Raw genomic sequence first — 12,839 nt, forward strand, 5'->3', positions numbered from 1 at the left:
TCGGAACTCTTTATCAGAGGATGCATCATCTACACCACCTGCATGTCGCAAGAGGCAATTCAAAAGAAAACCCTTTCATCTGTAAGTACTGGCGAGTTGGCCGTGCGCGTAGAGGCGCGCTGCTGTGAGCTTTCATCCGGGAGATCGTGGGTTCGGATCCCACTGTCGGCAGCCCTAAAGATGGTTTTCCGTGGTTTTCCATTTTCACACCAGGCAAATGCTCGGACTTAATTAAGGCTACGGCCGCTTACTTCCAACTCTTAGGCCTTTCCTATCTGTGTCGGTGCGACGTAAAGCCCGTAGCATCTGTAAGTCCCTGATCTGATTGAGATTTGGTGCGACGACTTCGATAGGAATGTTTTATTCAGCTATATCAAAATTAGATTCCCAATAATGTATTTAGTACCGGTTTGGGGGTATCAATGTTAGCGCATGCACAACAATGAGCGGCGGGAAGCAGGTAGAGGCGCGGCGGCTTGCAAGTCCATCAGCCACGCTCTTTACTTCCCTGGCCTCGGCTTCCCGCAGCTCACTCTGTCTATACGGTACTCAAATGAGCAAACATTTGACACCCGAAAACAGGTGCTAAATATACGATAGGGTTTCCTTGTAAATGGCGACTATGTACGGAGTAACCAAGCAATCTGTACTCTCTCTCTCGTCCTGTAAGTCCAAAAGCATACCCATCATTTTCCGTGAAGCAGAGAATATGTACGAGTGTGAATTAGTTTTATAACCTCTCCCTCCGACTATTAACAATCGGTAAACCTCTTATGACCTTTCAGCTACTGGCGAAGGGAGAGGTAAACATATCCCAGGACATTTCTTCGCAGAAGCTGGAAGCTGCATCTTGTTTAGAAAGGACAACAATAGCAATATTTATGACGCTTAGACAGCACTTTCTATGGTCCTTTTACAGTAGTTCTACAAGTTTAAAAACAAGGATAAACAAAGTGAAAAGTACGGTAGACAGAATACCAGTGGGAGCCTGCCCGGATAAGTGATTCATCTTGGAAGCGGCCTGAATTTCTGCTCGCAGTGTCTATAGTGTGCACCAGCTTCAGGTTCAGTGACAAGCCGTTTGGTCTACAGTTCTGTCACATACTAAACATTTGTTTTTTCTTTTTCGTTTCTGTTTTTTCGAGGGCGAGTATCTGAGAGTCCCAGGGCGAAAGCTATGCTCCATTACTCATCTGTTTCCGAGAAGTGCCGATGAGTCGGAGAAACTCTGGTTTTGCACTGGTGGGGGAAAATCAATCTGGCAGAGGAGAGGTAATCGCCTCCCGTTAGACAAAAAAAAAAACCTCTGCACTAAGACATTGAAATTTAATTTTGAATCGGAGAGCTATTAGCGGGTGGGGTGGGGGTTTGGGAGGAAGGCCTCCCTTCTTAACGAAAGGCACCTTTCAGGGGTTTTAATATTGAGTTATATTAGTGAGAGAGTGATTGTGAATTTAGAAAAGGTCACATGAGCATACGAATTGTTACAGCGTACCCTGCTTTAAGCGAAGCATATTATCTTTACCCGAATGGTACGAAAAGTGGACAAGGGCTACCTACTCAAGGACAGAGTTGGCTAATGGAATGAGTCCAACAAATTCGGAACTTCCATGAGCCGCAGCCGCGAACTTGCCGACATCTTGAAGAACTGACCAACCACCTGCGTCCAAGAAACAAGGGGGATGGATATAAACTCTACTACTATGGAATGATGCAAAACCGATATGGAGTCAGCTTTATTGTCAGACAGAAATATCTGCACTGGTGGAAAATTAAATCCCAATAACGAAAGGGAGTGGTGCTAAATAAACGAAATTCGGGGGGCATGTCTGCATATCTGAAAGATGACACCTACTGAAATGTACACGCCAGTCGATGTAGAGTGGTGCTAGTTGACTATGATCTTCCAAGTGACGTTTGCTTTAAATACGCACTGTACACTTCATGAGCGTTAGTCATCGTCAGGTGTTGACGTTATGAGGTAAGTGTGAGCCAAACATGCTTTCAAGGAGACGTAGAAAGGCAGTTTCAGCAGTCTACTGAGTTCGAACAAGGCTACGAGAAGGCGCATGCTAGTTCCACGATATTGGAGCAATGTGTCCACAGTCCATCAGTGTTAGTCACAATGGTCCGGCCGCCTACGAGCCACTAAGGAGAGTAAACTGCACCGTATTTACCACATGGCTTTGGTGGATCGTACTGTGTCCACCAGTACCGACATCAGAGCATTTTATGACACAGCCCCTGTTATTATCAATGTTGCCATCAATAAAGTGAAAAGCACAAAGGTTACAGGTCCGGATAGCATGCCAGCTGATTTCAGGAAGTTAGTAGGACCATAAGGTGCCCAGTTCCTGGTTGATATGCCCAAGAAGATCGTTGAGGAAGATGTAGCTCCACCCACTTGGCTCTATGATATTACCATCTCAATTTGGAAAAATAAGGGCGACATCTGGCACTTTTTCAGCTATCGACCGATCATCCTTATATGTCACAAAATAAAGTCGCGGGTCTCCGGATCATCGTTCAAATTTCACCAAACCCGCCAAAACTTCGTAAAAGGAAAACCGGCAATCTAATCGAACACCCGACGAGGAGAAGATGATAATCCACACTGCGTTCCTAGATCTAGAAAGAGTATTAATCCGTATACTGCATGACCTCATCTGGAGCGCTGAGGTTAAGTTGTGCACCCGAAGCTACGTTCATTGGGTTCGGCTCCTGTACATAAATATCATGAGCTATATTCCATGTGCCGTAGGTGGATCAAAATTGTTTGGTATCAATGTCAGTGTCATCAAGCCGAGCCTTGTTTCCACTACTGTTTATTCTTTCTCTCGACACCATCAGTAAAAAGATTCATACACCTCATCCTTGGACTCTGACTTTGCCGATGATATCCTGGTCACCTGTAAATCTCGCCAACGATTCCAACAGTTGGTGCAAAGCTGGAAAACACAATTGGACGAGTATGGACCTCTACCTAATTTACGGGAATGAAGGTAAGCCTATAATTAGTTTCCTGAGCAGATTTAGTCTTGTAGAAATTTGGAAATATTACGGACAAGGCTAGAAATTGGTAGATATGTTACTGAATATATTCCCAACGTACGGGCAATATTCAATGAAACTGTTATAATGTGAAGTAGTCAATATTTGATATAAACACAAACACTAAAAAATCTAAACTTCCAAAAATGTGTTCGTTATTTCGTCCCCTCCACCATATCTATGAAAAGTCTATATTTGTCCTTTCTAACCTTACCACTGGGCGAGTTGGCCCGTGTGGTTAGGGCCACGCAGCTGTGAGCTTGCATCAGGGAGATAGTGGGTTCAAACCCCACTGTCAGCAGCCCTGAAGATGGTTTTCCGTGGTTTCTCATTTTCACACCAGGCAAATGCTGGGGGTGTACCTTAATTAAAGCCACGGCCCATTTCCTCTCGCATCGTTTTCATAAGACCTATCTGTGTCGGTGCGACGTAAAACCAATAGCAAACCATACCACTTTCCCTATAACGAATCACTTGAAAACCATTTATGAAAAATATTTTCTTGGTATTCCTTTTAACATAGTCCTTCCGCGTTGCTCGTGGGATTTTAAACGCTTTGTTTGCACGTTTGTCGCAGATTATTTTGTCCCTCACTGCCTTAATATACTTTATAATAGCCTTCTTATCCCATGGCTTGCGTTTCCCATCTCAGAATAATAATAAAGTTCATAAATAACAAATAAAATGAAAGGGGACGAAATTACGAATATTCTCTAATTTATTAAAAAACTCACGCTAACCATCTCACTGTAGCGCTTACGCGCCAGGAACTACACCACACGACTGAAATGCAGTTCAGTATTTCATACACATATCAGTGCTCACTCTAGGAATAACAGGCTCTTAATTTGAATGTTGCTCTAACTCAGCTCAGAATTGAAAACGAATCTTCCTTGTACACGGAAACTAAACGTGGTGCACATAACAAACTCTCACAACAAGACAACGGGATTCTGCTACGCGTGTGCGCTGCTAAAATTAGATACCAACCGTGCAAACTGGAAATCCTTATGGGGCCGAAATTAGGTGCGAAGATGAAATTCGCCCCCCCCCCTCCAACTCCATATTATTTAGAATGAACCGAACAGGGCACTGGTTATAAAGTTGACAGCACGAACTCAACAAAATAACTGAATTCAAATATTTGGAACTCTATCCGTATCTGTATCTATATTGTACTTTATCTGACGCACGACACAGGGTGAATGGAACCAGGACCAATTGCCGGCAAGTTACGCGATTCCTCTTTAATAGAAAGACACCACTCTACCTAAACTTCAAATTCCATGGAAAAAATGTTACATGTTATGTGAATTGCCACCGGGACGAAGGCGGTTGCATCGTGTTGCTGTTCAAGATAGTCATAGGATATTTGGGGTGGTGCCGATCGTCAATAAAATGCTACAGGTTCGACTGCGATGGTACGAGCACATGACAACTCAGTTCTGGATCTCAACCTCTTAGACTTGATTGTAGTCTTACAAGATCTATACGCAAGGTCCTAATGCTCTCTGGTACATTTGTCGTTAAGAAAACAACGGACATAACAGACCTTGTGAAGGAAGTTCACCGTATCTTTATTTTGAACCCAATCCTTCAGACCAGAACAAGACATGGACACCGAGGAAAACTGACCCTCTTTTGGGAAGTATTTAATATTTTGGACAAAATGTACATGCCATTTGGAAATCCTATGATGTCGAAGAAGTCCATACTTCTCCTATCTGATATACACAGGGAACACCTTGTAAGGGCATAACACCTTGTTACTTAAACCAAATCTCTTGAGGTATGCATTTTGTTTGTGTGTTTCAGCTCCTACGACGGGCCTGCCCCCTGGGATCGAGCTTCAGTTAGAGGAGTCACCTGAAGGAGCGAACCAGAGCAACCCCGAGCCATGCACTGTGGCGGGGGTCCAGTTCATGCACGGTCAACAGGTGAGTAGAGAGGCTGTTCGCCTGAATATACAAGGAGATCTAAAGAACTGAGCAAAGAGAGTGTAAATCTGTAGCAGCTTAATTAGAACAAATGAATATATAAAGAGATTCTTCTTATTCTTCTTCTTCTTCTTTGTTTAACTTACCAGGTTCACATGGTTGATTTTGAGATGGGTATCTTTAGTGTATTGAGCTCAGATCTCAAGAGCTGAGAGGAGTTCAAATTAAACCATCGCCAAGCAATCAAGTCGTCTTCTGCCTTCAGGAGACTGTCCATACAGGGTCTCTCATATAAACTAAAACCGTGGAAGAAGCGTTTTTACTCTTCGATACCTAAGCTGTAGTATGGGAGGCGCGCAAGCAATGTGCACGTGTTCGACCTGGCAAGCATGAGTCGCCAGTCTGAATCTCAGCTGTTAACATAGTGAGACAGTTATCATTTTCGCATGTAAAAGTTCTGGTTTCATCTTAATGATCGTGTGAACAGTCATAACTCTCGCTGTTGGTGTGCAGAAAATCGTAATGGTGTTTATGAAGTCCTTCATTGTAATACGAAGATTGGTGTTTGGTGTGCTGTTAGAGCAAGGCGAATAATTGGGCCTATTTTGTCGAGACGACAGTAAATGTAGAGAGGTACAAAGATAAAATTTTGACGCCGTTAACCGAAGAAGCAAAATCGCGTGAGTGGTTTCAGCAAAATTCAACTCCTACTCATACAGCAGAAGATTCCCTTCTTGCAAACAGAGTGATCATTGCTGGTCTATTTCTCACTCGTTCTCCAGATCTAACACTGTGTGACTGTCCGGCTTCATGGCTGAATTGTTAGCGTGCTGGCCTTTCGTCACAGGGGTCTCGGGTTTGAATGTCGGCAGGGCCGGGAATTTTAACCATCATTGGTTAATTTCGCAGGCACGGGGCTCGGTGTATGTGTCGTGTTCATCGCTGTTTCATCCTCATCACGGCGTGTAGGTCGCTTCCTTCCCACTCCTAGCTCTCTGCGGTCGCTATGCGACGTAAAGCCTAATGGAATAACAGCTAAATAGTTTGTAAGCACCCTTTACGACTATTCTATTACCAGTGAAATGACAAGAGTCAGAGAAAAAGTGAATTGAATAGGGCTTAAATTCTTTACTTGCGACACAAACACTCAGCAGTAATTATAAATGAGCAAAGTCCATGTCGGCATAAGTGGACGATTGTGGAGATACAGTCACTTGCTGGAGAAATGTCTGACTCTCGTGCTGTTGATGCTAGTGAAAGGGGCCGTTTTATGTCAGGCATTTCTAATTGCTACTCAGTCTTTGAATTTATCAAGAATTTTATTCCACCAACAACATCGTCATATGCCCTAACTTCACGTGAATATTGCGAAGAGGTCTGAAATTGAATCCAGACTTTTTGTACTCATTCTCATCATTAAAAATGGGACTGACGTTTCATCTCCCAGTGGGATTACTTTCGAGGTGTCCGACTCGTCAGCTGAATGGTCAGCGTACTGGCCTTCGGTTCAGAGGGTCCCGGGTTCGATTCCCGGCTGGGTTGGGATTTTAACCTTCATTGGTTAATTACAGTGGCTCGGGGGGCTGGGTCTTTGTGCTGTCCCCAACATCCTGCAACTCACACACCTCACATAACACTATCCTCCACCACAATAACATGCAGTTACCTACATATCGGAGGGTCTGCCTTACAAGGGCTGCACTCGGCTAGAAATAGCCACCCGAAATTATAATTTATTATTTTCGAGATACGAATTTGTCTGCTATATTTTCTGGCGGGTAACCCACTTTCACTGTACTACCGTTATAGTTACAACTCAATCGTGTATTTACTACCGGACTGCTGGAACCCAATATTCTGCTATGTATCTACTTCACCGCGGCCTGTGACGTAAATGGCTCGCTTTGTACAGTGAACAAGCACTCGTGATGGCTGTCACTTCGAGCAGTGATCAGAGATCGCTACTTTAAACTCGACGTAAATAATGCGATCAAATGGCAGACACGTGGAAATTAATGTGCATTCCTCTCTACCACACAGTGATCTGTCGCGGGCATAGCAGCTTCACCACCCGCACAGAGTTATTTCCACCCTCATCGTGCACATTAAATATCATCTTACTGGGCACGATTCCCAAGAAGAAACTAGCGAAGAGGAAGCGGGTTGCTATTTGCTACATTTATTGGACTCGGATTCGAATCACTTCAACTTTAATGATAATATGGTAAGAATTTCACCCATTAAGCCAGTACTGAAATATGGAACAGTCGTATGGGATCCGTACCAAACGGGACTTGAGATGGTACAGCGAAATGCTGAAAGACTCTTGCTGAATGATTTCAATCCCAGAAGTAGTGTGATAAGTTTGACAGAAAAATTTGGATGGGAGACGCTGGTGTCTAGAAGGAATCGAACACGGTTATGCTATACATATAATGCCTGTATAAACAAGCCAGCTTGGGGTGAGATGAACATTCGAATAGAAGAGCCATGTTACATACAGACATGGACAAAAGTATTCATACCCCAACCCATCCAAAACAAAATGCTTTATTGCTGGAGCAATACGGAGTACAGGTCAAAATTACAAACCCAAACGTTTATTTTTTGCTTTGTAATGACCGCTACTGTACAAGCTGTACGTTTCGATTTGTAATTTTGACCTTTACTCCGTATTGGTCCAGCAATAAAGCATTTTGTACTGGATGGCTAGGGGTGTGAATACTTTTGTCCATGTTTGTAAGTAGAACATATCGTCCACATAAAGTAGATCGCACAATACTAACTATGGTAAATATTCATTCGGGAATCGATGAATTGATGTTTGGAATTCATTAGCTGCAGCTTTCGTAGAGCCTTCTCCCAAAAGTGTAAGATGCTTCAAGAAACTCAAGCATTCTGTAAGTTGTAAATTGTGTAAATTTCCATGTGATGGTATCATGTTTTAATGTAGCGTTCAATCCACTGTGAATCGCAGTATTCAGGTATTAAGAAATTTGTGCCTTTGTACAGTACATGACGGAATTGTATTAAGTCTACTTCATTATCATAAGTGATCATTGCCAGCACGATATTTTCCAGTTGTGAGGTTAATATCACACAGCTATCGTGCCCGCAGTTGTAAATAAGACCTACATCTAGATCCGTTTTCACAGCAATGACTGTCAAATTTTGATTTCCATGTCTTGGATTCCTGCAAATCGTAACTATGCAGCAGATCAAACGATACAGGGTAGCAATAGGATTAGGTAAAATTGAAATGGCGTATGGCTTTTAGTGCCGGGAGATCCCAGGACGGGTTCGGCTCGCCAGATGCAGGTCTTTTGATTTGACTCCCGTAGGCGACCTGCGCGTCGTGATGAGGATGAAACGATGATGAAGACAACACATACACCCAGCCCCCGTGCCAGGGAAATTTACCAATGATGGTTAAAATTCCCAACCCTGCCGGGAATCGAACCCGGGACCCCTGTGACCAAAGGCCAGCACGCTAACCATTTAGCCATAGAGCCGGACATAGGATTAGGTGTTGAGTACAGACTAGAATTTATCGTACAGAAGTGAAATAGAGGGTACAATCACAAATGCAAACAAGTTCTGGATTACTTCTCAAAAATTACTCTCGCTCGCTCGGCTAATGAGGACAAAACAAATAAGCACAGTCTCTAACGACACACGTTTGTTTGTGTATTTGTTTACATGAAATAATTCATTAGGCTGATGCATTACTTCACAGCATTGCTTTCCTAGCCAAAATTATTTGTTCAATATTAATAAAATAACATATTTTGACTCCATATTAAGGTGGCGGTGATCATTATTGTTTATGAACAGCGTCATATGTCCTCACTGCAAGAATCCAGGCTTTCGGCACTCAATCTAGTGATTACGTGGTGTAGTGGTTAGCGTGATTACCTGCCACTCCTGGACGTCTGGGTTTGATTCCCGGCTTTGCCACGGCGTTTGAAAAGTTCTACGAGGTCTGGAACGAGGTCGACTCAGCCTCTGGAGGTCAAATGAGTAGAGGGGGGTTCGATTCCCACATTAGCCATCCTGGAAGAGGTTTTCTGTGGTTTGCCACTTCTCCTCCAGGCAAATGCTGGGATTGTACCTAATTTGATGCCACGGCCGCTTCTTTCCCTCTTCTCTGTCTATCCCTTTCAATCTTTCCATCCCTCCACAAGGCCACTGTTCAGCATAGAAAGTGAGGCCGCCTGGGTGAGGCAAAGGTCCTCCTTCACAGTTTAATCCCCAAACTAAAGTGTCCCGCTCCAGGACACTGCTCTTGAGGCGGTAGAGGTGAGATTCCTCCCTGAGTCCGAAGCAAACACTGACTCTGGAAGGTAAGCAGTTTAAGAAAGAAAGAAAGAAAGAAAGAAAGAATCTAGTAATTATAAATTTTGTTACACCCTGCCGGCCAACATTCAGATAGTGACTCTTTCCCCACAAACGCACTCGATCCCGCTAACCACGATATCGGTTGCTGGTGGGGGTGATTGTTGTACAAGTAGGCAACCGTCCTCTGTTAACACTAATCGGAGAGAAAAAATGGAAGGGATCCGTCACTTCGAAAACTGAAGGTATCGTGCAAAGAAAGACAAGAGCCACAAAGGGCGTGAAAATGAAAGACTCCCTAGGCCTCAAGTGCTCTAATTCCGTTGGGGTCGGAAAAGAACAAGAATTGACCGAGGGAGGTCGGATAGGATAGATGAAAGTGAGGAGCCTGGCACAAGTAAGTGGAAGCAATGCCAGGACTCATCTACGAGCCCCGTGTTTGATAACATACGCCTCCAAGTTAAGAGCACCTGAGGCCTCTCTTAGTCACCTCTTACGACAGGCAGAGGATACCGTGGTTGTTATACTATCGCCCCCAACCCATAGGGGGATGACTCCATTTTAACTTTTACTCTCAAATTACTTTTCGAATAACTGGGATACGTAGCTTAGGTGGTTGAGCACTGGCTTTCTGAGCTCAGACAATCTCAGTCACCTAAAGGAATTCCTGCGGGACCTCGGCATTTTCAAAACCCGTAAAAGTAGTTAATGGTGCGTAAATCCAGTAAATCCCTTATTACTTTCCCTTTGGCCTTCGATCAAGTTGATGAGGACAGGAAGCCAGTGAGATACCTGCTGGCGTTACCCGACAAACTTGAGTAAGTCATTCCGTGCTTCACCCGGGTAACGCGAACTACGCATGTGGTAAGGAATTTATAAGTTTATTTCCAGGGTTGCCAGTGCTTAACAGTAAAATTACCATTCAGTGCCAAAAATTTACCCGAGTTTCGCCCAAAGCAACCTACTTTATTTTTTATTTTTATTGTTTTGCTAGGGGCTTTACGTCGCACCGACACAGATAGGTCTTATGGCGACGATGGGATAGGAAAGGCCTAGGAGTTGGAAGGAAGCGGCCGTGGCCTTAATTAAGGTACAGCCCCAGCACTTGCCTGGTGTGAAATGGGAAACCACGGAAAACCATCTTCAGGGCTGCCGATAGTGGGATTCGAACCTACTATCTCCCGGATGCAAGCTCACAGCCGCGCGCCTCTACACGCACGGCCAACTCGCCCGGTCTACTTTAAATTAAAGCTCGTAGTAGTGCTTAAGTGAAACAATACATTGACTCACATTAGCTCTCGTAATGCTAGAAAAAGGCAAACTACTGATGTAATCGACCGGAAAAACGATGATTAAGAAAAGGGCTTTAATTTTTTCGGAATGAATAAAGAATATATTCTCATACTTTATTATATTCTATTTACCTGAAATTCGTACCTCATATTCCTCGGATGTTTTCAACATTGAGTTGCTTCAGGGCTGGAACTGTGGTTTTTATTTAACTCACTTAATTTGCTTCTAATGAGACACTGATGTATTCATCACCGGTACAGAAGTCCGTGACCACGATAATCACAAAAATTGAAATTGAACAGGCAAAATTATATTTTTATATAGATATTTTATTTATAAATTTGATTTCATCCCTTTTAGAATATAAAATGTGTCAGTCCCTGCGGATACCACTCGATCACGTTCCGTCACTTTATGTCGTGGGAGCCATAAAAGTTGAACTCGATCCATCTCGGAGACGGCCGCTATTCTGGATCAATCTCCTCCCTGTGAAAGAAAGAAAGCACGCCCCTTGTACTGAAGACGGCGACGACGCAATTCATTAGGATAATTGGAGACGTTCCCTAGAGTGTATCTTGTGGCGCGAGAACATTCTCATTATTGTAGGTAAGAAACACGTCCTTCACTCTACGACTCATTTCGCCATAAGTTGTGTAGAGGCCACTGGGAAAGGACTAAACAGAGTGCGACTAACTTTAAGGATAATTGACTGTAGGTGCCGCTTCCCTCCATCAGACTCACCTGGACACTCACCAGTCCTCCATGACGACTTACTCACCTCTCACTCTTTAATCACAAAGTTTTTCTCGGCCTGATGGTTTTCAGTAGGGAAGGGTCCAGTTAGTTCATTTGCTTGAATTATTTCATTCGGTACCGTTCATAGCCTTGAGTCGTTCAAACGAACTAGTTCAAATGAGCGAGGTAGTTGAGGAAGTGATGTCAGAAACAGCCCTCGCGGCACTTCGTTCAATAAACGAAGTCGTTCAAATGAACGAGGCGCGAGCTAGTACGTACATTTCAAAATATATGGTACTCGCTTAGATCTTAGATCCTCTAACATGCTGTATGCTCGCGTGAACGACTCATTCAAAATATTTGAACGAACTCGTACCAGTTCAAATAAACGAGTCGTTCAAATGAACTAGTTAGTTCATAAACGACCCAGTTACCGGGAAAGGTGTCTGGTAATAATCCAGACGTGTTCATGCAAGCTTTATAAGGAGATGAGGAAGTAGAAAAGATGCAACACTTACGTGGAATTCCTTTTAGAGGAAAGATGCCATGGTGATGTCCAGGGACCCCAGAAGTGCATTTACTTTCAACTAGCTGCAGTATCCGGTGTTGACAGCACAATCATATAGCAGGTACACACTTATCTACTTTCCGCCGACATTCAGGCACGCTGTTTTACTCGCGACGCAGTGGTAGTCCCATACATCGGAGATGAGTGGCAGCAGAAGAGGCTTGCTTCCGACTCTGGAATATCGGAGCATCCTTTCTTCTTCCATGACTTCCTCTCGTCGTATTCTTCAAGCGATCGTTTCTTCACCATTCTTTCTCTTTTTTATAATCATCTTCACAATTTTCCTGTCGATACGGACCAGTGACCACGTGCTTTTTCATCTCTAGACAATCCTGACGAAAGACACAATCAAACAATATTTCGATTTTAGCAATGCTCGGCATTGATATGGATTAAGCAAGAGAAGTATAAATCCATGAATTCTTCTATTATCATAGTCGGTATGGTGAAACTGTACAGGCTAAGACATATAAGATCAGAATTTGTATTCTCTTTTCGATAGGACCAATAAGATAGGTATTTAAAAAATTAAATGTTAGGCATCTTCCCCTAAACTACCATTTCATCCAGCGTGAAAAACGTTATTTAATATCTAAACTGTAGTACCTTATTCCCGCACTTTACATGACGATTTTCATTAAATTCTGTTCACACATTTTCTCGTGGTTCGGAGATGATGTGGAAGTGGCAACAAGAATCGAAATTCATGAATATCTCAGTTGTCAGAGTCGGTACGGTAAACATGTATAAACCGGACGAGTTGGCCGAGCGGTTAGGATCGCGCAGCTGTGAGCTCCCATCTGGGAGATAGTGGGTTCGAATCCCACTGTCGGCAGGCCTGAAGATAGTTTTCCGTGTTTTCCCGTTTTCACACCAGGCAAATGCTGGGGCTGTACCTTAATTAAGGCCACGGCCACTTC

At 43.5% G+C, this 12,839-nt stretch overlaps 1 protein-coding gene across 1 annotated transcript in view; it reads left to right on the top strand.

Annotated features, from left to right (window-relative positions):
- Positions 1 to 12,839, top strand: part of LOC137501276 (kielin/chordin-like protein) — a 445,080-nt gene that overhangs the window by 121,661 nt on the left and 310,580 nt on the right. Inside the window, exon 2 of the mRNA XM_068228210.1 lies at positions 4,867 to 4,988. Coding sequence (XP_068084311.1) covers positions 4,867 to 4,988 — 122 coding nt within the window. The remainder of the gene's footprint in view (positions 1 to 4,866; positions 4,989 to 12,839) is intronic.

Source organism: Anabrus simplex, chromosome 6, assembly GCF_040414725.1.
Source record: "Anabrus simplex isolate iqAnaSimp1 chromosome 6, ASM4041472v1, whole genome shotgun sequence".
Classification (NCBI taxonomy): domain Eukaryota; kingdom Metazoa; phylum Arthropoda; class Insecta; order Orthoptera; family Tettigoniidae; genus Anabrus; species Anabrus simplex.